General features: G+C 35.9%; 1 protein-coding gene across 1 annotated transcript; it reads left to right on the top strand.

Moving 5' to 3' along the window:
* Positions 1-8: 8 nt before the first annotated feature.
* On the top strand, positions 9-21,951 carry LOC123525326 (HAUS augmin-like complex subunit 3). Its single transcript, XM_053537957.1, has 14 exons — positions 9-137; positions 8,843-9,066; positions 9,405-9,518; positions 10,007-10,090; positions 13,507-13,618; positions 14,120-14,353; positions 14,601-14,743; positions 16,070-16,204; positions 16,681-16,864; positions 17,366-17,518; positions 17,944-18,040; positions 18,835-18,982; positions 19,609-19,786; positions 21,331-21,951. The coding sequence occupies exons 2-14, from the start codon at positions 8,891-8,893 to the stop codon at positions 21,475-21,477; spliced, it is 1,905 nt and encodes a 634-aa protein (XP_053393932.1). The 5' UTR covers positions 9-137; positions 8,843-8,890; the 3' UTR covers positions 21,478-21,951.
* Positions 21,952-23,245: the final 1,294 nt, after the last annotated feature.

Genomic DNA, 23,245 nt, shown 5'->3' with positions numbered 1-23,245 from the left:
GACAGTCTTTGAAAACAAATACAATGTTCGGATTACTTTTGTTATTTTACAATTTTAACAACAACAAGATTTTTCATGTTTTTCGAAGTTTTAGTTCAATAGCATAGCTGATATGTAATGGAAACAGGCGATATCAGGTAGTTAAGACGCTACTTAGTTATCTCGCAAATCTGACCCCAAAATGTGCACGTCTGTACGGCAGTAATTTCGTCTAGATGTGCACATACTTCGCCCTCGAGGTATTTCGACCCAAACTTTAGTCTTCTTTTATACATGTTTTATATCGGCTATATACTAATATGAATTAAGGCACCGCCTAGCATGGGGATTTATTTTTTATATATCCACTTACAAAGAAATATTCAACACTCGAAAGAAAGTGAAACTTCGCTCAAAACAGTGAAGTTTACATAATTTTAGTGTTATTATACCTCTTACAGCAAATATCATACTTTGCAAAATTTACGGGAAGCTGTGACGATGACGTCATTCACCGCATTCTTGCACTGGCTCTAGGATTTTTTTTTTTTGTTTGCACTCCACGCAGAAACTTGACGGCCTTTACACTTCCTTACTGTTTTAAAAGTGTTTTTCAGTTGCATGTACAGTTTTCATTATGAAAAAGAAGTAAAAGAATCATCCCTTACGGAAATATTATAGTTTGCCGTGAACACTTACTGCGATCATGCCGCGAATATGCCGCAAACACTTTTGATACAATTGGTATAATAGTTTGCAGGATGTTCGTTTGGTGTTCACTTTTCACATGCAAATTAGTTTTGCCACGAACAAGTTGCCGCAAACTTCCAGCAAACAGGTAGCTGTGAACTTCCCGCGAACAAGTTGCAGCGATCATCCTGCGAACTAGTTGCTGCGAACATCCCGCGAACTAGTTGCTGCGAACATCCTGCAAACTAGCTGAAAACCATCTCTACATAAATTGTGTACAAAAAAGCATGTACAGAAAAAGTGCAAAAACAAATAAATTAGTAGGAATCAGCAGTCTTCGCCTTAACTTTTTTTCAGCACTTGTTCTTTCTGGCAAGTAAGTTAAGAAAACCACTTGCCCAAAAACATTTTTACTTGCCCGAAGTAATTTTGTTTATAAATATGATGTATTTTGGTTTATGCTTAATTCAACATTCAGTTATTTAAATGGTAGTCAACTAACCTACCCACACTATCCATGGGCAGGCTAAGCCAAGGTAAGTGGATAACCATGTTGCAATATTCAAGTAACTAGCAGACAAAAATTATGGGAGAAAACTGTAGAAAAAAAGTAAGACTTATACCAGTATCTAGTTATATGCCAGGTGTGGGGTTCAAATTTGCACTACCCTTCTAAAACTTACTTTTTAGGGCCTTCAAAATAGGCAACTCCCCCCCCCCCCCCCCCCCCCCCCCAAAAAATGTTGTGTTTCTGCTGGCATGGCCAAAAAAAGTAGGGTTGGTAGGTCAGTATTTTTTTTTTTTTTTTTTTTTTTGAAGCATTATTATCAAGTAAAATTTTAATGTAGCCTATTATCACAGTCCGGGGCGACGTGTCCAAAAAAAATATGGACAAAATGTACATCATCAACCCACCCGTGTTTAAGGCGAAAAAAAAAACTAACAATTATCGGTAATTATTCTGTTGATAAACAAGTAATTGGCCTTGTTTTCATCATCAATTAAAAACCCCTCAAAGAGCTAAAAGAAGTGTGTCGGTATCGTGGCTTCTGAAGTGGAGATCAAAGCGGTGTAGTTGCCCGAGATTGTCATGGCATTATGTCATGTTTTCGCGCCATGTGACACATCACTGTCTGATCGTACGATCTCGGTTCTTTAAATTGCTGAGAAGAAATCAGTAAAAAAAGTATCTTCTTTAATTTTTTTAAAGCGAATATACAATATCCCGTATAAACTGACAGGTAAATGTGTCAAACGATAATAGTAGATATCCTACCTCTGTGACCTATTTGCCCTCAAGGAATTTACATTATTGTTTGAAAAGAATATCAGACATAGAGTCGAGTCAAAAAAGTACAAAGATTCATTTACTTATTAAACTTATTAAAAACCACAGTGACATCATACTGCTTTATTTTAAAACAATTTTTATTTACCTTCACGAGGTCACGTAACCTATTCTGCCGCACTTGCAGAAAACAGTTTGCCAAAAATCGTTTTACTCCATGTATTTAAATTGCTGCCGCTTTTTCATTATTTAAGATTTTTTAATTCTGTTTTTTGTACTTTCTTGTCAAAAGTCTGAAATTTATGACTATAGTATGTATTATTTATTTACTTTTAGAAATAAATAAATAATTAAGATCGCGCTGTTTGAAATTTTACAAATAATTGTATGGAACTTCAATCGTTTTTATAGAATTTTGCCTACATTTCTGTCGATATCTTATTAAAATTGTTATAGAATTCAAACTGTATAACTTCTCAAGCGGTGTTGAAAATTTGAAGCGATTATATTAAAAAATGAATGCACTACACACATTTTTTTGTGTACGTGTCGATAAACAAAAGTAACGGCGATACGATAGGCTGCACATGCTCGTGGAATGGAAAATTACTGGCATGACGTTTTGATATCTTTTATCTGACATTATCAGTAAAACAGAAACTGTCAGACTTATTTTTAAATGACTGGTATTCTACTGTAGAACAATCAAGTAAATGTATGAACTATAGACTTTTCAAGCACCAGTTTTGTTTTGAAAAATATCTTGTGAAAACTTCATCTAAATTTTTGAAATATATTATCAAATTTTGAACTAGAAACAACCAGTTGCCAGTAGAAACTGGAAGCTGGAATAATATTTCACTGAACAACCGTATTTGTACAACTTGTCAAAAATCTATTGGCGATGAATTTCATTACATATTTGAATGTCCCTCTTTCGCTATTAGCCGGAAACGCTATTTACACCCTAAGTATGTAAAGAAACATAATATACATAGCCTAGATTTTTTAATGAATACGGATCCTGCAAACATTTCAGAATATAAGAAACTTTGTTTATTTGTTAAAGAAATTATCATAAAGTTCAAATGAAGTCACTTACTTTTTACTTGAAGTAATTTGTAACCTCTCTCTTTAGCTTTCTCTGTAGAAATATGTTGTATTACGTGCTCACCCGCAATATTTATATTTATATATATGCACTGTAATGATTGTTTTGTTCAGCCTCGAATATCATTTATAATTGTGTTATTACCTCATGTTGTCATGTTTATTTGCATGATCTGAGTGAAATAAAGAAATTGAAATAAAGAAATTTAAATTGAAAATATCTTTACAATTCGCGGGTAAATTCCAGTCAATTCAGGTAATTTTAGGGATGTAATTTCTGAATTTTGTAAAGTTACTTTATATATTGCAAATGTGAAGTCATCAATTCATGCATAAATATACCAAAGCTAGTATTTAGGATGTTCATTTCAGATTCATGAAATTCTGTAATTATCGTGAAAATTAAGGGATTTAAATTTTGGAAAAAAGCACTTGTCTGTTCGGGCAACCACCTGAAAACTTTGGCTTGCCCGAAACAGGATCTACTTGTCCCGGACTTCGGGCAACCCAGTTACGACGAAGACTGAATCAGGGATATAAATTTATTGAATAAACTTGAACACTGAAGTTGTAACAAATTCAAATTGTCAATGTCTGAACTTTTTCATATCATATTTGGAGCATTTTAAACAAAGTTTTAATGATAAAATATATATATATGCATGAATTTTAACTGTTACTTGTCATTTCAATAACAGTGTCTGAGTGCATGTATTCATTAATTTCATCCCAATGTTTTTCTTCACACTACTTATAAGTTATATGTACCACTACAAATCTGTCATTGTTTTACATCTTAATTATCAGACTTATGAAGCTTAGAAATTGTCAAAATAAGCTAGTTTTATATTTCTTTTTAGATAACCTGATACAGCTCTGCAAAAGGTTAAGCATATCTATTTCATTTTTAAAATTCCTTATGTTTACTGAGATATATAAGTATAGATATTAAACATAAATTTTCTGACTTACCACAGAAAAGTATATATTCCTATCAGCCTCTAAGAATCACTTATGAAAACTATCTGTAATGCACGCAGATTTCCTTCTAAACATGTCCAGAATATCTGGTTGTAATTAACTTATCAGACTCATACTGTGACCTTACAGATAATGTTACAAATTAATTGATCTACAATTACCTGCTCTTATAAAAGCTCTTCAGTAACAGTTTACCAAAATATTATAATCTTCAAAGTTCTTCTCGCGAACATGCCGCGATCATTGGTCTTCCTGCGAATATCCCGCGAACTAGTATCAAACCAATCGCGGCATGATCGCGGTAGCAGTGAATATCCCGCGAATACTTCCTGCGAATAGGTATGTTCGCAGCATGTTCGTGGCATGTTCGCAGCTTTTTGACCATTTCGTAAGGGATGTTGGCACGGTTAACAAATTTCTGTGACTGATTCGGGGTGCTCGGATGTTCATGCAGACAACCAGTCTGCGGTGTGTACATAAACCGGAACCGGAAAACATCGAAAAAATTGCCTCAGTATGCAAACAACAAGGACGAATAACTATATACGGACTTTACCAACTCGGGGATTTTCCCCTATGAAAACTACTTTTAGCATTGTACAAAGATTGTACAAATATACTGTTTGATAATAATTTCACAGACATTTTCCTGGCAATTAAAATTATCTTCCTAAACTGTTTAAGCAAGCGGGCGCCTCCGTGGCTGAGTGGTTAAGGTCGCTGACTTCAAATCACTTGCCCTCACCGATGTGGGTTCGAGCCTCACTCCGGGCATTGAATTCTTCATGTGAAGAAGCCATCCAACTGGCTTATGGAAGATTGGTGGGTCTACCAAGGTGCCCGCCCGTGATGAAATAATGCACGGAGGGCACATGGGGTCTTCCTCCACCATCAGAGCTGGAAAGTCGCCATATGACCTTTCATTGTGTTGGTGTGATGTTAAACCCAACAAAATAAATAATGTTGAAGCAAGCAGACAGTGTATCTAAGGTGAGCAACCTAGCGCCATCATGAACCTCTTGTTGTTTTGTAGTCTCTGTCTGGGATCAGCATTAGTGAATAATCATGTGCTTATCCACGATATATGGATCACTTCTGCTTGTTGAGAAATGTCTTATTGTTAAGAGTTGGGTCCATGTTTTGGAGAAAAAAGCTTGAACATCACCAAAACATAGAAAGAAAGCATAAATTGTTTTACATGAAAATTAAACAGCATATAAAACATGTATATTATTCTACAAAACCATCATATATGTATTGAATTCTGGAAAGTGACTGCATGAAGGGGCCACACTTCTGGAAAGTTCAGAGCCTTTAAAAAAACCCCATTTTTAAAAAGCTGTTACATGTCTTCGTTTTGATGCATTTGCAACAATGTACCAGTGTTGAAACTTAACATTACAACTAAGTAAAACATCGTTTTTGACAATAGTTTACATTTATTTCTTTACAAATGGCATTCTTTTTTAAAGGGGGACAACCCTTTTAGAATTTTTTAAGTATCCAATTCTATGGGACAGAACAGTAAAACATGTATTGGACAGATAAGTTGTTTGTCAAGATGTTGTTCATTTACTAATAATTTCTGTTGTTTTGTGATATACTGCTAAGTTTTTTTTAAGGGTTAGCCAGCTTCTTCCTTCTTTTTATGGAGTGATATAAGGCTTAGTTTTATTCTCAACCCTCTACTCCCAAGACACTCAAAGTCAAATAACAGCTTTTTATACGCCCGTTTGAAAAACGGGACGTATTATGGGAACGCCCCTGGCGGGCGGGCGGCGGCCACAGACTTTGTCCGGAGCATGTCTTCTACATGCATGGAGGGATTTTAATGAAACTTGGCACAGTTGTTCACCATCATGAGACAGAGTGTCATGCGCAAGAACCAGATTCCTAGGTCTAAGGTCAAGGTCACACTTAGAGGTCAAAGGTCAAATTCAAGAATGACTTTGTCTGGAGCATATCTTCTTCATGCATGGAGGGATTTTGATGAAAGTTGGCACAATTGTTCATCATCATGAGAAGGAGTGTCATGCGCAAGAATCAGGTCCCTAGGTCTAAGGTCAAGGTCACACTTAGAGGTCAAAGGATACAAGAATGAAAACTTTGTCCGGAGCATTTCTTCTTCATGCATAGAAGGATTTTGATATAACTTGGCACAAATGTTCACCACCATGAGGCGGAGTGTCGTGCGCAAGAACCAGGTCCCTAGGTCTAAGGTCAAGGTCACACTTAGAGGTCAAAGGATACAAGAATGAAAACTTTGTCCGGAGCATTTCTTCTTCATGCATAGAGGGATTTTGATACAACTTGGCACAAATGTTCACCACCATGAGGCGGAGTGTCATGCGCAAGAACCAGGTCCCTAGGTCTAAGGTCAAGGTCACACTTAGAGGTCAAATGATACAAGAATGAAAACCTTGTCCGGAGCATTTCTTCTTCATGCATAGAGGGATTTTGATATAACTTAGCACAAATGTTTACCACCACAAGAATGAGTGTCATGCGCAAGAACCAGGTCCCTAGGTCTAAGGTCAAGGTCACACTTAGAGGCCAAAGGTCAGATACAAGAATGACTTTGTCCGAAGCCTTTCTTCTTCATGCATGGAGGGATTTTGATGTTACTTGACACAATTATACACCATCATGAGACGAAGTGTCATGCGCAGTTCCCTTCTTTAGAATTACTTCCCTTTGTTGTTACTATAAATAGCTTATATTGTAACTTTTTCATTACTAGTCGTAGGGAAAAATCAAGACCACATTTCTGTAGTACAACATGCATGCTACATCCAATTTTGAGGTGTATTTTGACCAATCTCTACCTGGTTAAGATTTTTGTGTGGACTTGCAATTTTTTTTTTATGCCCCCGAAGGGAGGCATATAGTTTTTGAACCGTCTGTCCGTCTGTCGGTCTGTCAGTCTGTCCGCAATTTTCGTGTCCGGTCCATATCTTTGTCATCGATGGATGGATTTTCAAATAACTTGGCATGAATGTGTACCACAGTAAGACGACATGTCGCGCGCTAGACCCAGGTCCGTAGCTCAAAGGTCAAGGTCACACTTAGACATTAAAGGATTGTGCATTGATGGGCGTGTCCGGTCCATATCTTTGTCATCCATGGATGGATTTTCAAATAACTTGGCATGAATGTGTACCACAGCAAGACGAGGTGTCGCGCACAAGACCCAGGTCCGTAGCTCAAAGGTCAAGGTCACACTTAGACTTTAAAGGATAGTGCATTGATGGGCGTGTCCGGTCCATATCTTTGTCATCCATGGATGGATTTTCAAATAACTCGGCATGAATGTGTACCACAGTAAGACGACGTGTCGCGTGCAAGACCCAGGTCCGTAGCTCAAAGGTCAAGGTCACACTTAGACGTTAAAGGATAGTGCATTGATGGGCGTGTCCGGTCCATATCTTTGTCATCCATGGATGGATTTTCAAATAACTTGGCATGAATGTGTACCACAGTAAGACGACGTGTCATGCGCAAGACCCAGGTCCGTAGCTCAAAGGTCAAGGTCACACTTAGACGTTAAAGGTCATTTTTCATGATAGTGCATTGATGGGCGTGTCCGGTCCATATCTTTGTCATTCATGCATGGATTTTAAAATACCTACACATGAATGTGTGACACAGTAAGTCGACGTGTCGTGCGCAAGACCCAGCTGTGTAGGTCAAAGGTCCTAAACTCTAACATCGGCCATAACTATTCATTCAGAGTGCCATCGGGGGCATGTGTCATCCTATGGAGACAGCTCTTGTTTTTTTTTTTTTTTTTTAAAGATTAACTCCCCTTAGTTGTTACTATAAATAACTTATATTGTAACTTTTTTATAATTGACTGTAGGGAAAAACCAAGACCACTTTTCTGTGATACAACATAGATGTTACTTTCCAATTTTAGGTGTATTTTAAGGTATCTCTACCTGGTAAGGAGGTTTTTTGTGGACTTAGAAAAACAAAGGACTTACAATGATTACTAAACAACCACAAAATTAAAATTCCATTTGCAATTACAGGTCTAGGGTAAAGAAATTTACTGTGACGGGTGTATATTGTGACATTCTGGCACTCTTGTTAGCTCATCTGATTTTTGAAAAAAATCTACAAGTAGTGTCGTCACTTAATCATCAGTGTTGGTTAAAATTTTTGTTAATAAGGTCATCTGTAAGAGCTACAGCTTTGAAACTTTGCGCATCATTAGCAATTTAGGTGACTGTGTAGGCAAAGAACCATAAATCTGGTGTGCATTTTGTTAGAATTTTGGCCCTTTTTGTACTTAGAAAAGCAGAATTTTTGTACTTAGAAAATCAGAACTATAACTCTTTTCTTACGTACTGTCCAGCACATCCAGACCAGCGATGGCACCCATACGTGGTGCTCTTGTTTTTATTTCAGAGTACAAACATGTTTTTATGAGTATTCCCGTATTGTTTCTAAATTATCGGTACACTAATTTTAGACTTGATAATATTGTTCTGTCAAGTGTTCCATTAAGAGGAGAGGTGTATTAATGGTAAAAGTGGCAGGTGCTCAGCCCGGGGATCATGGGTTAGGACCCCACTGGGTCCAGAAGGCACAATGTTCAAATCATTTTTTTTCTTACTGTAACTGTGTTTAATTGTTGTAATCTATAACATTGTCCAGGAATTGACAGTTTTCATTAAAATAAGACTATGTTAGTTAAAAACCCTTACAGATGTCTTATTCATGGGTAAATGTCATGGTGTAATTATTTGATCTCAAGTATTATTGCTTACATTCATTTTCTATGTATTGTAGGTAAAGCAGATTTAGACATTAAACAAGGGGCAGTTCATACATAGCACTATGAGTGGTCAGCAGTTGGTTGACTCTTTAAAGAGTCTTGAATTTCCACAAGTTGATTCTCTGGAACCTCAGGCTTTGGACTGGATGTTTGAAAATGAAGCAGTTGCCCCTATGCTGGAGTGGTTTTGTCACAATATTAGTCAGTCAAATATACTGCAGAAAAAAGAGATAGATGAGTAAGTTTTGGAAATACATTTATGATAGATATTTAATTTCTGAATGTTTTTGTACCACCATTGAATGAGCAGAGGTGGTCATACAGGTTTGCATTTTTGTAAAAAAAAAAATTATGAGCGATTTGCTTTGAAGCAAAAAAAAAAATTAAGGGGTCACAGTTTCCAGAGTTATGATCCTTAAGTAATTTGTAACGACTTTTATAATAGACAGTGTGCAACTAATTTTTCAGTTCATACTTTTCTAGTTGAATAAATTGATTTTGAGAAGGTTATTGTTACATATGTTTTCATATTTAGCCAGTTTATATGATTCATAAATTGAAATATTTTATTCACAGGTATCAGGCTTTGTCACAGTCAGGTGAAGTGATTTTAAAGGGGAGACAACTAGGTGAAGCCTTAAGTAACTTGGATTTTGTAGAGGATGAATCAGTATCAGAAGAAAGCTTGAAGTAAGTGCTGTTATGCTTTGTCCAGACTGAGCTTTGTCATGTCTCCAACAATGCATTTACGTGTCACTTCATATTTTTTGTGCACACAGAATCTTTATAATACAATTTTTGTGTACAGCACCTTGAGCGTTTTTCTGCTCATCTCTATAGCCCAAGTTTTGGCATTGGTTCTTGTAGCAAAAATTTCCTCATTTCTCAGTTCCCACATAAATTAATGTCTAAATATCTGAATAAAGAGATTGTTACTTCATCACATGTTTTAAAGTAGTTACTCCATAAAAATGGTTTTGCCATGTAAAATGAAGTGCACTGGGCCAAGTTGGCGAAACCAAAAATGGGCAGTGCCAGGAAGCCAGATACTAGCCTGATGCCAGTGGCTTAAAGATGACTGCCACAAAAGTGAAATGAACTGGCCTACTTTCAAAGCATCTAGTCAATTATTTTTGTATGTAATATTAAATACTGTCCAAAATGAACATGTTTTTCAGAGAAGAAATAGAACAACTGAATGCAAACCTACAACACTACAAGAAACAAAAATCTCAGTTAGGAAAAAGAAGAAATCTTCTAAGGTAACTAGGTCTCCCCATATTTGTTGAGGTACATTGATTTTGTGCTGTCTGTCTGTCTGTTACAAAAATTTGTCCGGACTACTTCTCCGAAACTACTGGTGGGACTTCAATCAAATTTTTATAGAAGACATCTGTACTAAGTTTTGTTTTTTTATATATTATATTATGACCCCTTGAATGCCAAGTTTTTTGTAAAGTTTGTCCAGACTAAATTTCCTGTACTTCTTAAGGAATTTGTATGAAACTTAATGAGTACGAAGCATAGTTATGTATGTTTAATGGAATTTTTGATTGAGTAGTATTTGAAAAGATAGGGGCCTTTGAAATAAAATTCTATTTTCCACATTGTTTAGACTTTAGCACACTCTTTCTTCACCAATCCTATCCATTATTACACAGAATGTGTATATCTATAGGATCTTGTTTTAAGATTAATGACAGGTCAGATCTGAGAAGAAGGTACAGAGTTATGTGCCCTTGATTGAGCAAAATAACTAAATTTCACTATGCTTACACTTGAGCATCTTCATTTCTAAACCAGTCCAAATCATATTGATATATAGAATGTGTATACATACCAGTGATATCACTGAGATTGCTTTCAAACTTCATTATGGGTCAAATCATATTAGGGCCCTTGTTGATCGGTTGTGTACAATAATGATTTCCATTTTTTTCTTCAATGAAAATTAACTTTTACCGGAAACATTATACTGCTTAACATTTATGTTTGTCTGTCTACCTAAACATGTCTGTATGCTATTCTAAGATATTGCATATCTGTCCATCCTGCCAAATGAAGCAGTATAGAGACATTTTAGCTCACCCTGAGCACTTGGTACTTGTGATGAGCTATTTTGGCCACTCAGTGTCCATCATACGTATATCCGTCTGCCTGTCGTTCATCCACTCTTTCCATTAACCTACATCTTCTCCTCAGCCACATAGTCAGTATCAACCAAACTCAGTATTATTCAGAGAAATGCATTCCATGCAGAACACTCGTTCCTATGGCATCAGAAAAAAACAAACTCCAAATCTGCTCTTGTCAGGAACTGCTAGCTTGATTTAAAAATAACAGAGACTTATTATGACGACTCTTTTGGAAGATAGTCAAATTAAAATGAATAAAAAAACACAGTTGCATGAGGGCATGGTTTATTTTACCTATATCTTGTCAATTTTTTGAATATGTTCACAATTGTTTGAATTATTCAATAAGTGCTCGGCCAAGTTCGATAACTAGCCAAATTGGCCCAGGCACTTCAGAGGTTTTCATTAGGCAAATTAGGAGGAAGCCTTGGTATTGGTAAATTCACATGTAATATGTACCTGTTTTGGGAAAAAAATCATTTTATTGAAAACATGAACTGTCCATAAGACAGTACTTTCGTCTATTCAACAGCTCCCGAAATTAACAAAGCTATAACTTGGCAAGACTTATAAATGTAACAGTTATTTTATTGCAATTTGTTACATTTTTAGCTCATCTGATTTTTTGAAAAAAAATGATGAGTTATTGTCATCACTTGAGCGGTTGTCGGCGTCGGCGTCGGCGTCGGCGTTGCCTGGTTAAGTTTTATGTTTAGGTCAGCTTTTCTCCTAAACTATCAAAGCTATTGCTTTGAAACTTGGAATACTTGTTCACCATCATAAGCTGACCATGTATAGCAAGAAACATACCTCCATCTTGCTTTTTGCAAGATTTATGGCCCCTTTTGTACTTAGAAAATATCAGATTTCTTGGTTAAGTTTTATGTTTAGGTCAACTTTTCTCCTAAACTATCAAAGCTTTTGCTTTGAAACTTGGAATACTTGTTCACCATCATAAGCAGACCCTGTACATCAAGAAACATAACTCCATCTTGCTTTTTGCAAGAATTATTGCCCCTTTTGGACTTAGAAAATCAGTTTTCTTGGTTAAGTTTTATGTTTAGGTTAGCTTTTATCCTAAACTGTCAAAGCTATTCCTTTAAAACTTGCAACACTTGTTCACCATCATAAGCTGACCCTGTACAGCAAGAAACATAACTCCATCCTGCTTTTTGCAAGATTTATGGCCCCTTTTGGACTTAGAAAATATCAGATTTCTTGGTTAAGTTTTATGTTTAGGTCAACTTTTTCTCTTAAACTATCAAAGCTATTGCTTTAAAACTTGCAACTCTTGTTCACCATCATACGCTGACCCTGTACAGCAAGCAACATAACTCCATCCTGCTTTTTGCAATAATTATTGCCCCTTTTGGACTTAGAAAAATCATTTTCTTGGTTGAATATTATGTTTAAGTCAACTTTTCTCATAAACTATCAAAGCTATTGCTTTAAAACTTGCAACAGTTTTTCACCATCATAAGTGGACACTGTACATCAAGAAACATAACTCTATCCTGCTTTTTGCAAGAGTGATGGCCCTTTTTAGACTTAGAAAATCGTGGGTAGGACAATATTTCTATTATATAAAAAAAATCAGATGAGCGTCAGCACCCGCAAGGCGGTGCTCTTGTTAAATTTTACAATGGCATTGATGACAACTTGCATGCAAAACTTCAACCAAATTTTCTAAGTCAAAATATGGTCATACCACTTGATAGTTAGTTGCATGCAAAACTTTAACCAAATTTTCAAAGTTGAAAAAGGGCCATGATTTATATTAAATTGAACCAAGAGTGATCTAGCTTTATCATTTTAGTATGTCTGATGAATAGGAAGCTTTATGTGAAGTTTAATCCAGTACTCGCAATATTTATTAAGATAGGATCTTGCATACAAAAAATTAACCAAGGTGTGATGCAACACCCTGGTGAGTGGAATAGCACTATTTTGTTAATAGTTGTCTTAAGCTAAAAATGGGAGGTGCAGCAATTTTAAACAGTATTTTCAACAGGCAGACATTTTATCAGCTTGCTTTAATATTTTCCAATGTGTGATATTTTTAACTCAAGGTCATCTGAGAAAATTTATGTAACTTAAAAATATTTACACTGGAAAATGGAATTAAAACCTAGACCACAGAACATAATGGATTACACTGGTACCTCGTTCTGTTGTGCATTTGTGAGGCAGGGCATGTTTTTTCTTACTTTTAGAATCTTCTTGTCATCAAGTTTCAAAATAATTTCTCAAAAATGTTCCATAGTTGACCCTTTATCAAAAGTGTTAAAGCCAGCTGAGAAATGCTGGTGAGTTATCTAGTGCCATCATGGCTCTCTTGTTTAGATTTCTACCTTTATTAGTTTGGTTGAATATGAAAGAAATCAGTTATTGAGACCTAATTTAGTAGTGTATACACTGAATTCACAATTGCATAGCATCTGGAGAATGCCAGTTTCAATAGTTAAGGTAAAAATTGAAAGCAAAAATTCTTTCAGTTACATTGAAATTGTTGAATAAAACAACATATGCCCATATTATTTCAGTAACCATCATTCCTCACTTTCCCATCGTGTGTCCAAGATGAATGCTGTAGATATGAAAGCCAAACAGGATTATAAGGCTGCCCTGGCACATACACATACAGTTAATGCCCAGGTAAACTCAGATATATGTTTGAAATGCTCTGTAGCTGGTACTTTCGTTGTAAGTGTCTATACAATATTTAGAAGAAAAGATATATTCCTTGCATCCAAAAAACTTTTCTCCTTGTTAAAATTCTCACAATCAATTTTACTTGGGCAAAAAGCAATTGTGTTGTATTTTTACAAGTTCACAATTCGAGAAAAATAAGCTTAATTTTAAGTGCTATTTTAAATTAGATTGAAATTTTCATATTTTTCCAAAAATCAAAAAGTGTCTTGTTCAACCTGCAGTATTGATTGTTGACAACACTGCAGCCTTGAATTTGACAGCTCTCCAAAGTTGTTGCCAACTTTAACAATTTTAAATGCAGATATGAAATATTATAATGCAGCTGTAAAAGGAATATCATAAGAAAAAATTTCTATTTGTAATGAGGCACACTGAAATTGGTCAAATCATACTTGTTGGTAATCATGCATGACAATGAGATTAATTTGTTTATTCATATTTCAGATGAATGAGAGTTTAGAAAATCTCACAAAGTCTTTGACAGAACTGAGTCACCTATACAGAATTCCTGGTACAGAAAAGAATGATGCTCCTTCTCTTGTCAATCAGAGTTCTCTCCCTGGGCAGACTGGTTCACCTGCAATGTTTCTGTCACAGGTACCAGTCCAACAATATTACAGTGCTGAAGAGGCATTTACAACACAACTTACAGCCTACACAAAGAAGCAGTTCTTTCAGGTATTAAGTCTGGATATACTATAAATTAAACAGTGTACAGTTTTTCAACATAATCAATCTCATGTGTCACCATTTCTCCAAACACTTTCATCTGAATACTTCCTTACGCAAAGTTAAATTTGTATTGCTGTCTGAGAGTGGTCAGTTTTGTAGGGCATCCTGGAAATTTGTCATACTCATTTTGAACATTTTCAAATAGAAAACTATTTTTCTAGATTAGAGGAAATAGATGTATGCGACATTTCAGGGTATTGCTGAGATGGCTAGCTGTGGGGAAGATTCACGTTTTGAGATTCTGGAAGTCAGTGATCCAGATAGCTTACTGGTGAGAGGGGAAAATCCTGATGTGAACATCAAAGATTGTAAAGAACTTGCAAGACTGCAAAGTTTGTAAGTTATATATATTCTAAAGCCAACATGTGTTATGATCTTCATATTGTTACTGCTTATTGAAGTGCAATATGTTTCAAATCATATTTGTTGTTAAACTAAATATGTACTGTAACAATGAAACACTGCTCCCTCAAGAATTTATGACCAGAGTACTCAGACCCACTCGAGCAATTTATGTGGTCCCCGGCCATTTACTTTATATCTTTATGTCCCCACCCCCACCCCCCATTTAGAAGAAGAGAGGGTATATTTTGCTCCTTGTCTGTTGGTCTGTCTGTAGGTTCATCCATAGACAATCTTTTGTCTTATCAATAACTAGAGAATACAATGGTCACATTTCACAGAAAAATTGCCTATGACAAGTAGATGCCCTCTAGTGTTGGAATGTGTAGGTCAGACAGAAATCAGTTTCTGCTCAGTAGCAGTTATTTGGCCTACTATACTCAAACTTCATAGGATGTTTGTCTACAGTTTATAGATGCCCCCATTGCCTTTGGGCAAAGTTTGAGGTCACAGTGACCTTGAGACAGGAAATGGTAACTAAACTGAAACTGAGCTGCAGTGGCCTAATGGATAAGGCACCTGCCCTGCAATCGGGAGGTCGATGGTTCGGGCCCTGGCAGGGGGGGGGGGGTCTTGTTACTGAAGAGAGACTGGTTGGTGAGCCGCAAACTAGTTAAATAATGGTTTAATACCGATTGCCTGTCTGCCTGGTGCCTGGCATTAAAAAATAGGAATCTGTAAGTAATGCTATTCAATGTATGTAGGTGTCTCTCTGGTCAGATCGCTCTGTGTCTGTACTAGTAGAGGATGAATTTTGCACCCTGTGTGGCTGCGTTTGCTATATGTAAAGCGCCTTTGAACGTGAAAAGGGTGCTATATAAATCTGGTATAATAATAAAAATTATAAGCCAAATTGGCTGGCCCTTTCAGTAGGGGTGACACTTTGGATAAACAAACACTTTACTTTACTATATTCATAACTAAGTTAGAGAAGAATTGGTTAAAACTGAATCAAATAATGGCCTGTATTTGTCTTAGGAGATTGGGTTGAAGTTTTGCATGCAAGGTGTTATCATTGCCATAAAAGATGAATTGTAATAATATAGCTCAGTTATGTAAGTTTCTTCAACTTATGGTCCTTGTTTGACTTAGAAGTTGTTGAATAATCAAGCGCATCGTCTTATGGACTGCCTTTTCATATTTTAACATCTACATGCCCTTTTACTGTGTCATTTATTTATCAGAAAAACAAAAATACTATAACTAATATACTGCTTTGGTTTGTCAGCAGCTCATAGTGGTCTTTATTTTATATAACAGGTATGTTAAAAGTGAGACAGATAGAGTCAAAGCACAGCTAGAAATGAAGAAGTTGAAGTCACAGAAACAGTCAGCTCAAGAAATTCTTGAATCACTTAAAACTGGAACTTTTTCTACAGACCATGGGAAAAACAAGTATGTAGATGAGAAAGACTATTCAAGACGGTTGATAAATAAATAAAATACTGTGAAATTATTCAGTTTCATGGGCATTAAATGTCATGGTGTTAATCATAATTGCTGTTTTGCTGGAACATAAATTTGAATATGAAATGATCATTAGGATATATTTTTTACAGATTAACGCATACTACAAATGCACTGAAAATTGATCCTCCATGAAAGACGTTTCTATAATGACATGACAAAAATCTTTTAAAGGGCGGTGATCAGGCTTATTTGAAAATAATATCAATTAAAAAATGGATAGGAAACTGCAACCAATATAACAAGGATGTGACCGTTATCTTTTCTGGTATTGTTAGCCTCTAAAGATAGCTGATGTTTACATATTTTATTGTTCTAACATGACTGTTTCAACTTGGCAATGTCTACTTCATATTCTTATCGTTCCACCAGTAGCAATGGTACTGTAATGCTTCTGTTTATAGAGAAAGGTTACAGAAGCTTCAGGCGTCTATGCAGGCAGTACGGCGAGATTTTCTTGTGCTAGGAGAGAACGAGGTACCAAAACTTATACAAGAATGTAAAGATGCAAAGGTTTTACGAGTGTTGACCGGAGATTATAACTTGAAACTTGCCAGACAGGACTATTTTACTTCAAATCAGGACAAGGTACACACAGAATTTTCATTCAATGTTGTTTTCAAAGTCACAGCCATGAAATGTTTTGATGCATATTATTATAAGAAACTAGTAATTGTATATTTATATTCATTTTGTGTAACCTTAACTATGGAAATGGGATTGAGCAAGGGGTTCTAGTAATTGTCTTAAGCACAAGAGTTTTGCTAGAATGATAAAAAACACATGCTAGTGGAGAAAATATTCCAGGCTCTAGTTTCAGAACACGTCAGGTAGACATATGATCTTAAAACCTAAGTAATTTTAAGTTCTTTTAATAGTGTTGAAATGTTTCATATAGTATGTATCAGTGTGTCATAACTGATTCCTATATAACAGGTATGTTGGTGATTTATCATTGAACAAGCTGAACAAAGTCCAAGTGTATATTTATAAGGAAAAAGAAACCTTTTATGTTTATGATATGTCAGTGGCAGTTGTAAGGAAGTGGAATGATAAACAAATATTGCATCTATGTGTTGTTGTATTCAGGTGATAAATGAGTTGGTAAAGCAGAGATCTAGGAATGAGTTTGTAACCATGGCACTGGAGGTGGAGCTACGGAGACATAGAGAGCTTCATCATGTACTGACATCTCTCCATACCCAGTTACACAATCAGCATGTACAGTACCAGGCTAGAATGGTAAATTTTCCTTATTCTTATAAAAGAACATTAAAGACAGTTATGCTTTCCCTTACCATGCTGGGCACAATTGATTCTGCCTTTGCGACCAGTGTAGATCATGATCAGCCTGCACATCCATGAAATCTGATCATGATCTACACTGTTTGCTGTTCAGTTAGTATCTTTTTGGGTAAGAACCCCTTTGAACAGTTAATGGTATTGTCCAAATTAGAAGATGGACCAGTTCATTATAGAAATTAAGCAGGGTAAGGGTTAAGAAAGGTGGTGTACAAGTACTTGCCAGATTTTTTTTTAAAATTTCTTAAAAGGAGAAGCTAAACACTGAAGACAGTGAAATCCCATTTCAGAAACTCATAAGTTATAAAAGGAAATCTTTATTATCTATACAATGAGTAGAAAATATGTTTTTGTTTTTCATTTAGAGTGTGATGGGTGATAGTTCGTTGACACCAGCCAGACATAAACGAGAAACAATAGATTCCAGGGATAAAAGTGCAGCAAGGTTATACCATTGTTTAGGTAAGATCATGTTCTCAGTGGAAACATTTTATTTGTCTGTAAAACTGCATGACGATACTGTTTTTCAGACAAGGTTTGTTAGTTGGTCATTTCCAATTAAATGAAGCCCATTCAGTAACAGTGAGAGTGCTTGTCAACAATACGGAAACTCTTCATTCACATGAGGTAAATGATCTTGGGGATGTTTTGATTAAAGACATCAAACCTTACATATTTATGTCTCCACACAGTGGTGTGGGAGACATATTGATTTACTCCTGTCTGTGTGTCAGTGTGTCTGTCTGTCACAAAGCTTGTCCGCACTCTAAGTCGAACATTTCTCATTCGATCTTCACCAAACTTGAACAAAATGTGTTCGCCAATAAGTGCTCGGCCAAGTTCGATAACTAGCCAAATTGGCCCAGGCACTTCAGAATTATGGCCCTTGAATTACCAAAAAACGCTCAGATTTCTTGCGCACTTTTGACCTCAAAATGACCCCTATACTACTTTTAAAAGTAGTTTATGGGTCCTTTTGGTGTCAAAAAAGCGCATGCGCATGTGCTCTAAGTAAACGGTATATAAAGACTGACTTACTATTTAGATTATTAGGCAATTATGGGAGACATGCGCTTTTCTCAAAAGCATCTCTAGTTCGTATGTTGAAATTGTTAATTACAAGCAAAGAAAAGATCCAGGTTGATGCGCTAAAACATAATAACTTACTTACATGTCTGTAGCTGTACATAGCTGGAAAATGTGGGTATGTGTTATGGTAGTAAAATTATGTTTTTATATTTAACTGTATTCTGTAGATGAAGGGAGGGATGAATCAGAGAAGCAGTTGTTCCTTACCTATGCATCACTGGTACAGAATGCTGAGCGACTCCAGCAAAAACATAGTAGCCTGGTACAAACTCTTGAGTCCTCCAGTACTACAGGACTGGATAATGTCAACTTACTGTAAGTGACTCAACTAGCACTTTTGATAGGCTTTCACCTGTATTAGTTTCAATTACTAATTTCTTTATTTCAAATTTATTGCGCAAAACACCAGGGCTAAAAATTGCAGTTTGCCAAATGACAAACTTAAACTTTAGCCTGCTGAAGGCAAGTGATTTTGCCTCAGCGACCAGTGCAGACCAAGATCAGCCTGCACATCCATGCATGCTGATCATGGTCTGCACTGTTCACTATTCAGCAGTCAGTAAATTTTCAGGGTAATAGTCAAGGGGATTTATGGAATGTTATACTTGTTTAAACAAATGAGTGAGTGGAAGAATGATCAGTCAGTGATATTTCAAAACACATAGTTAATGGTAATCTAGTTTGGATTGTTAACTTATTGAACAGAATAGCTAAAGAGACAAAAATATGAAACAACCACAACAAAAAAACAACATTTCTCTTGAACTACTTGATAGATTTGTACCAAAATAAATTTCCAGCATTTTTGCTTGTACTTGTACATTTTGTATTTATGTTTCTTCAAATACAGTGACTTTTACTTTAGAAACCAAAGTCTGTGAACATGTTCATAAAGTTGTCAATGTGACAGTAAATAACTGTTATTTTATTGCCTTTGACAGTGAGCACAAAGTGTGGGCTTGTGAAGAGCTGGTATATGCAGGGTCAAGCACAACTAGTGGACAACCACTGCTGACTCCTAGACCAATACAAGATAACATCATCCAGTTAAGAAATATGCTTAAGCAACTAGAACAAGGAATCATGGAAGTTGTCAAAGATATTGATAATAAGAAAAAGGTTGGTAACTTATTTCACAAACTGTTTCATATTTTACAGACAGAACAGTCACAGATATGTGTACTAAAAATTCAAGGAAAATAGAACAAGATTGAAAATTACTTATGATGTCTTCAAAATTTCCAGCTCAGTTACTCAAAAAATAAGAACTATTGCGCTCACATAAGCATCTGCATTGGTTAAGGTTTTTTATGGAGTCCCAATATCTGCCGTACTTGCTCACAGTAAAAAATAGTGCATTAGTGTAACAAGTTGTGTAACTCTAAATGCAACACTTTCAGAATTATGCCTGTTTTTAACTAAGAAGTTTGGTTAAAACCTTCATTAAGTCCAGTAATTTCTTCATTCAGATATTGAATTGAAACTTGCTGTACTTGCTCATAGTGGCAATGTTTGTTAGTGTGACAAGATCTGTAACTCTACAAGCAGTATTTCCTGAGTTATGTCCCTTTTATTCTTACAAATTTGGGTTAAAGTTTCTGTGAAGTCTAATATTATCATCTTCATTACTAAAGATATTCAGTTGAAACTTGCTTTACTTGGACTTAAGTAATAGAAAATTTGGGTTGAAGTTTGCATACAAAATTTGCTCTCTCCGAAGTAAATGCAGATTGATCTGAAACTATTCAAGTTATTGAGGTGGATAAAACATGGTGGAAGGTTCATGTCCCATAACACTGAATTGAATTTTGGCAAAGGTTTGCACCTTTTTGGACTTGGAAAATGCAGGTTAAAGTTTTGCATGGAAATTACTATCTCAAAGGTGATATGAGCCGTGCCATGAGAAAATTAACATAATGGGTTTGCGACCAGCATGGATCCAGACCAGCCTGCGCATCCGCGCAGTCTGGTCAGGATCCATGCTGTTCGCTTACAGTTTCTCTAATTCCAATAGGCTTTAACAGCGAACAGCATGGATCCTGACCAGACTGCGCGGATGCGCAGGCTGGTCTGGATCCATGCTGGTCGCAAACCCACTATGTTGGTTTTCTCATGGCACGGCTCATATATTGCTTAAAAGTTCTCACAGATGTTGGTTGCAGTTTAACAAGATCTCATCATCAAGTTTAGTAACCCTTACATGAATTTGGAAAATATACCTATTCTTACAAGAGAAAATCCATTTTACTGACAAGCCCTCAAATAGTCAGATGTGTTTTCATGAGACAGGTGTTGCTTTACTACCAGTTCTGAAGAGCTTATTGGTACCAGTAATGTTTAATTTGTATTTTGTTCCTTCAAAAGCACCATGTAAGAAGAAACTGTCAAAAAAGCCATTTCCACACAAGATTAACCCTAAATCTGCTAAATTTCTGGAATGGACTGGCCCATCATTCAATTTGGGCAATACCATTTAATATTCGAAGGGGGGTTCACTGAAAATTTACTGACTGAATAGCAAACAGTGCAGACCAAGATCAGCCTGGTCGCAAAGCAGGCTAAGGGTTAAAACATTGATAAATGTAAGAGTTGAAGTTATTTCTTACATTCAGTACAGATAGAAGTATTTGGGTGAAATATTTTTTAATGGGTTTTATTTTCAGTTATTGAAGAATGATGCATTGCTAGCAAGAGAGAGAAAGATATTCACCTACTTCTTCACTACCCCAGCCAAACTGCATAAATGTCTGGAGGAACTCTCATCAAGACTACATGCTGAATCTCAAATGAATCAGTCAGAAACAAGATAGCATCGTGTAAAATCATTCGATATCTGATCAGTTATAGCAGCTTTTAGTTACATACTATAGAACAGAGAAAAAGCTTTCTGTCTTTTGTGATATCTCTTATAATTACTGTAAATAAAAGTGATATTTGTTGAATTCAAAGGTAGAAACTCACATCACAGGCACCTGTGAGCAGGATTACACTTAAAGGGACTTTGGCAGTATCAAAAAGATTTTAATATTTGAGTATCAAAAGTAAAACTTTGGAAAGAGAAACAGAATCCTGTGTATCTACCATTTAGAAAGGGGTTCTATGCCATTGGTGTAACACTTTAAAATAAACAGCTTGCTGCAGCCTCTGTGATTATAGGTGCCAGTGTCATGCAATACTCCCCTTTGAATGTTCAAGCCTTTAATGTCCTCAATAATCTATATTTATTTATAGTAAGAAAAACATGAGATGGAAACTTGTTGAAAATATTAAAGTTTAAATATTAACATTTTATTTTTATTTTCATCAAGCCCAGGGATACAAGTTATTTATTGTAAAGATAAAATAATTGATATGAAAGTCCTTGACACATATATAAACTGCTTTATGACTTATTCAATCTGTCCAGTACAAACCTTATACAAGACTAGAGTTGAATGTGATAAGTCCTGACCAATAATTCTACTAAGTATGAAATATCCCATTGATTTAAGTATGTAACTAGAGCTGTTACTGAGGGTGATTAATAACCCACCTCCACACACACACACACACACACAAGAAGTTGCTTTGATATAGAAAAGGTAAAAGTGTTGTGATCATGACCTTTGACCTCCAAGTGTGATCTTGGACCTAGTAACCTGGGTTGTGCATTCTACATGCCATCTTGGGTCAGGACTCTTGATACCAATTTTCTGAAAATCCTTCCAGAGGTCTAGAAGATCTAGAGTCGAAACAAAGTTTGACCTCATGAAAGGTCTTGCATGATTCTCATGGTATTATGAGGGTTAATTATTATGTAATATTTGAAAATCCATTAAAAAGTTTGAAATAAAGCTGTTTGAACTGACTTCCCAGTGTTACTATGACCTTGGACCTAGTAACCTTGGTTGTTATCTTTGCATATGATTGATACTTGCTTTATGAATCCATCTAGCCCTTAAAAAGATCTAGAGCGACATAAAGTTATTATTCCACACTTGGAAGAAGCAGGGTTATTTTGTTTTGCACTTGTGTGTCGCATCGGCTGGTAAATAGGTGCATAGAGCGAATGATTTTCGCCCAAAAACTTGAGAACCACATGACCCAAAACCTTCAAACTAGGTAGCATGATTGGGCTTAGGAAGTAGATGAACCCAATAATTTTTGGGGTCAGTAGGTCAAAGGTCAAGGTCACAGGGGCCTAAATTTGAAAACAGTTTTCACCCAGTAACTTGAGAAAAACTTGACCAAGGACCATCAAACTTGACAGCATAATTTGGCTTATCAAATAGTTGACACCAATGGTTTTTGGGGTCAGTAAATCAAAGTTAACAGGGGTTGAGTGGGAGGTGTGAGTGAGGGGAATATCATCTCATCACCACCTACCTACATCCAAAGTTTGAAGTCAATTCTTGAATGATTAATAAGTTATGCTCCAGACATGAAATATGATGGACAGTTTTAGCATTTAAGCTTAATTTGTGACCTTGACCTTTTCAAGTGCTCTGCACATCGTCTCATCGCCATCTACCTATATGCCAAGTTTAAAGTCAAATCTTTAATGGTTATGAAGTTATGCTCCGGACACATCAGGACGGA

Source organism: Mercenaria mercenaria, chromosome 3 (assembly GCF_021730395.1).
Source record: "Mercenaria mercenaria strain notata chromosome 3, MADL_Memer_1, whole genome shotgun sequence".
Lineage (NCBI taxonomy): Eukaryota > Metazoa > Mollusca > Bivalvia > Venerida > Veneridae > Mercenaria > Mercenaria mercenaria.
The sequence above is the reverse complement of the archived record's forward strand: the minus strand, read 5'-3'. Positions and strand labels throughout refer to the sequence as shown.